The sequence below is a fragment of the Lactuca sativa genome, chromosome 5 (assembly GCF_002870075.4).
Source record: "Lactuca sativa cultivar Salinas chromosome 5, Lsat_Salinas_v11, whole genome shotgun sequence".
Taxonomy (NCBI): domain Eukaryota; kingdom Viridiplantae; phylum Streptophyta; class Magnoliopsida; order Asterales; family Asteraceae; genus Lactuca; species Lactuca sativa.
In genome coordinates, this window is record NC_056627.2 from 190,199,084 (window position 1) to 190,202,846 (window position 3,763).

At 34.1% G+C, this 3,763-nt stretch overlaps 1 protein-coding gene across 1 annotated transcript; it reads left to right on the forward strand.

Moving 5' to 3' along the window:
* Nucleotides 1-1,324: 1,324 nt before the first annotated feature.
* On the forward strand, nt 1,325-1,759 carry LOC111882906 (uncharacterized). The gene has a single exon (XM_023879277.1). The coding sequence runs from the start codon at nt 1,325-1,327 to the stop codon at nt 1,757-1,759; it is 435 nt and encodes a 144-aa protein (XP_023735045.1).
* Nucleotides 1,760-3,763: the final 2,004 nt, after the last annotated feature.

The following is a 3,763-nucleotide window of genomic DNA, read 5'->3' on the forward strand; positions in this document are numbered from 1 at the left end:
TATATATATATATATATATATATATATATATATATATATATATATGGGGTTAGGTTCATGTGAGACGGCCAAATTTTGTGAGACCGTAAGACGCATTTTTTTTATTTTTTTTCTAATTTTTTTAGTTAATTCTAGTTCCGAAAATAATATTTAAAAAAAGAATTTTTGGATTTTTCCATTTATTTTGCATTTTAAAATTATTTTTTAGAATATATACAGTGTAATATTGTATTAGAATATTTCACGTATTTTTTAAAAAAAAATAGAATTTATTTTTATTTTTTTTAGTTAATTCAAGTTCCGAAAATAATATTTAAAAAAAGAATTTTTAGATTTTTCCATTTATTCTACATTTTAAAATTATTTTTTTGAATATGTCAGTATAATATTCTATTAGAATATTTCACGTATTTTTAAAAAAAAACGGAATTTTTTTTTATTTTTTTTAGTTAATTTAAGTTCCGAAAATAATATTTAAAAAAAGAATTTTTGGATTTTTCCATTTATTTTTCATTTTAAAATTATTTTTAGATTTGGTCTCACGGTCTCACAAAATTAGAATGGTATCAAATGAACCTGAACATATATATATATATATATATATATATATATATATATATATATATATATATATATATATATATATATATATATACACACACACACACACACACACATATACTTAATTTATTTCAAATTTTTATAAACATTTCTCTCATTCTCTTTATATCTTATACACATATTTTCTTAAAATTTCAAAAAAATCGAGCAAAACACAAACACCCCCTCTATCATCAAACCTAAACACAATCTCGCCTCTCGGATTCACGGGGTATGAAAATTATTTCAACCTTTTATCGTCTCAAGGTTCACCACAAATCCCATACCAAGGCGCCGCTTTCAATCCCGCTTCACCGTCATTGCAATTTCCCAACTCACCTTACGTTCAACAAAATCAATTTGGTCAAAACCCAAATTTACAACAAAATCTTTTCTCTACTTTTGGTTCGATGCAACAAACAACTAACCAACCATCGCCTACAACACAACCATCAGTTCAAGTGGAAGCGGGAAGTAGTAAGAAAGGGAAAAGGAAAGGAAAATCGAAAGGGAAATCAATAGCGGTAGAAATAGAAAATGAAGACGTTCCACAATGGTGGACACCGGAGGAGGAATACGCTTTGACGGCGGCTTGGTGTGCTACTTCAAAAAACGAACTTCGCAGAATTGGAATGAAAAAAGGAGCTTATTGGGGGGTGGGGGGTGGGGGGTGCTCGACAAGTTTCACGCTATATTAAAGAAAAATCCATAGCGCAACAATGACATGTTGAGCAGCAAATGGGGTATGATAACTAAGCGGTGCAGCAAATTCAACGGTATTTACAACCGGCTTGAGACACAACAACAAAGCGGAACCAACGACTTCGATTTGTTCAAATCTGCTAAGGAACAATATCGGGTTGAAATGAGTCATGTTTTCGACTTTGAAAGATCATGGGAATTGTTGCGAGCGGATCCAAAGTGGAATAAAACGCCTACATCGTTAGGGGTTCAATCCAAAAGGTTTTGCAATTCTAGCTCGGTCGACGTATTGGACGCACGAACTAACATCGACCTAAATGCCGACGACGATGAGATCCTGGATGATATCCAAGAGATATTCCCACCACGACGACTGCCCGGACGCGACAAAGCGAGGCGCGCTGCAAGACATGCAGAGGAGGTGGAGACGAGAGCAAAAAATGCGGCGGAAATGTGAGTGAAATTCGACAAGTACAATTTATTAATAAAAAAAATGAGCTGAAACGTCGTCATTTGGAGTTACTGGAAAGGCAGGCACGGGAGAAGCAGGAGCAAAAAGAGAGGGAACTAATGACACATCAGCTGTCAATTTTTCGGACGAGCGAGGAGAGTTTGGCGCCTGCTGATCTAGCGGTGTTACAAGCGATGAAGGAACAAATTAGGAAGAAATATTTGGGTTAATTATGATTGTTATGTGGTTTTAGTAGTAATCTGAATGATATTTTAGTTATATATTAGGTTTAAAATTATGTTTTTTTAATTGTAATCGTAATTTTAGATTTTAAATATTATGTCTTTTTTTTTGTTTATAAATTTTATTTTTTATAAAAAATATATTCATGTTAGTGATTAAAAAAAATGCAAAAAAAAAAAGCGAAGAAGTAAAATAAAAACGAAAAAGTAAAAAAAAAACCCAATTTCGAAAAAAAAAGAAAATATATTTATTTTCAAAAAGTTGGTGTTGCATCTTGTTGCCCATTTCCCCACTTGGTGTTATAACACCACTTGTTTATGTGGCATGTGAGGTGGCACAACTTGGTGTTACACCTTGTTGGCCACACCTAATGCTCTCAATTTTTTTTTTAGAAACAGATTTTGCACTAGATCTACTCCTGTCAACTAAAAAAGGATTTTTAGGCTATCCGGAGTCGATAGTGGTCCACGCGTGAATTGCTGAGCTGGAGGGGCTAAGGATGCGTGAACACCGTCCCCAGCCCCGGTGGTTTGGGTGTGGCGTGGCCATGAAGACAGACGAAGACGTGGCTTTTGATTGGTCTCTCACATTTCCTCTCTTTATCTCTTCTTCTTTTTGCACCTTCACCATCTAACCACCGGTGAACACCGCCCCCAACCCCGGTGGTTTGGGTGTGAAACTCCATCAATATCAACATGGCATCACCTTTAGGCTGCGGGGAGTGGTCACATGCAGACCACCAGCCAACTCAGCGCCACCTAAGCATTTTAGCATTTCACAACCAACCCACTAGGCTGTGGAAATGGTGTTCACCAGTGGGTTGGTGGTGAAGGGACAAAAAGGAGGAGAGAGAAGTACAGAGAAAATGAAACTCGCGGCTTTTGATTGGGTGTCTTCATGCGTCTTTAGCACCACTACAACCCACTCCACACCCAACCCACCAGCCTATGGGGCGGTGTTCACCGGTGGGTTGGTGTGCCACATATATGCCACATAGGAAACTCACGCATGAATACATTCACAGACCGGATACGTGATCACTCCCCACAACCTTATTCCCAAACCATACGTGACCATTCCATATAGCCTTATAATAAACTCACCTGAAAATTGCATAGAATCTATAACCAACTTTTTCCATTGGTCAAAAAAAAAATACTAATGACGACACCCCATGCTATTGGTGGATATTTTGAAAAAAACAGTTAAGCAAAAAAAGTGATTAACTGGAACCTATTACCCAACTTTTTCGATTCGATTTTAACTGTTTACTAATTTTTACTTATGTTTTAAATAAAAAAAAATTCATAATGAATTTAGGATAACCACAATTTTGATTGGAAATTAATAAAATGTTCTTATAAATAATTGTTAACCAATGCTAATTCGGTAAAGTGATCAAATGATTGTTACTAACTGTTGTGTTTTGGGATAGATATTAAAAAGGGTAGATACTAAAGTTTTTTTTGGCAATCTGTGTTGTAATCTTACTTATTTATGCTTTTTTGTAGAGTTTGTTGTAGGGCGATTCTGCAACCTCTTAGCCGAAGATGGCAATACTCACATTGATGTGTAATTATTCAATAACTATGTGTAAAACATATGTATTATATGAGTTTATTTAAAAGAAAAATTAAATATGAAATTCTAAACATTTAAAAGTTTGAATTTATAAGAAAATCAGAAAAATATTGAATTATTAGAATTAATTTGTTTTTTTTTTTAAATTTAAACAAATAATTTAGATAAATAAACAAAGGAAACTAA

What these genes read in the sequence shown, in the direction of transcription:
- LOC111882906 (XM_023879277.1), top strand. Translation starts at nt 1,325, where the DNA reads ATGTTGAGCAGCAAATGGGGTATGATAACTAAGCGGTGCAGCAAATTC.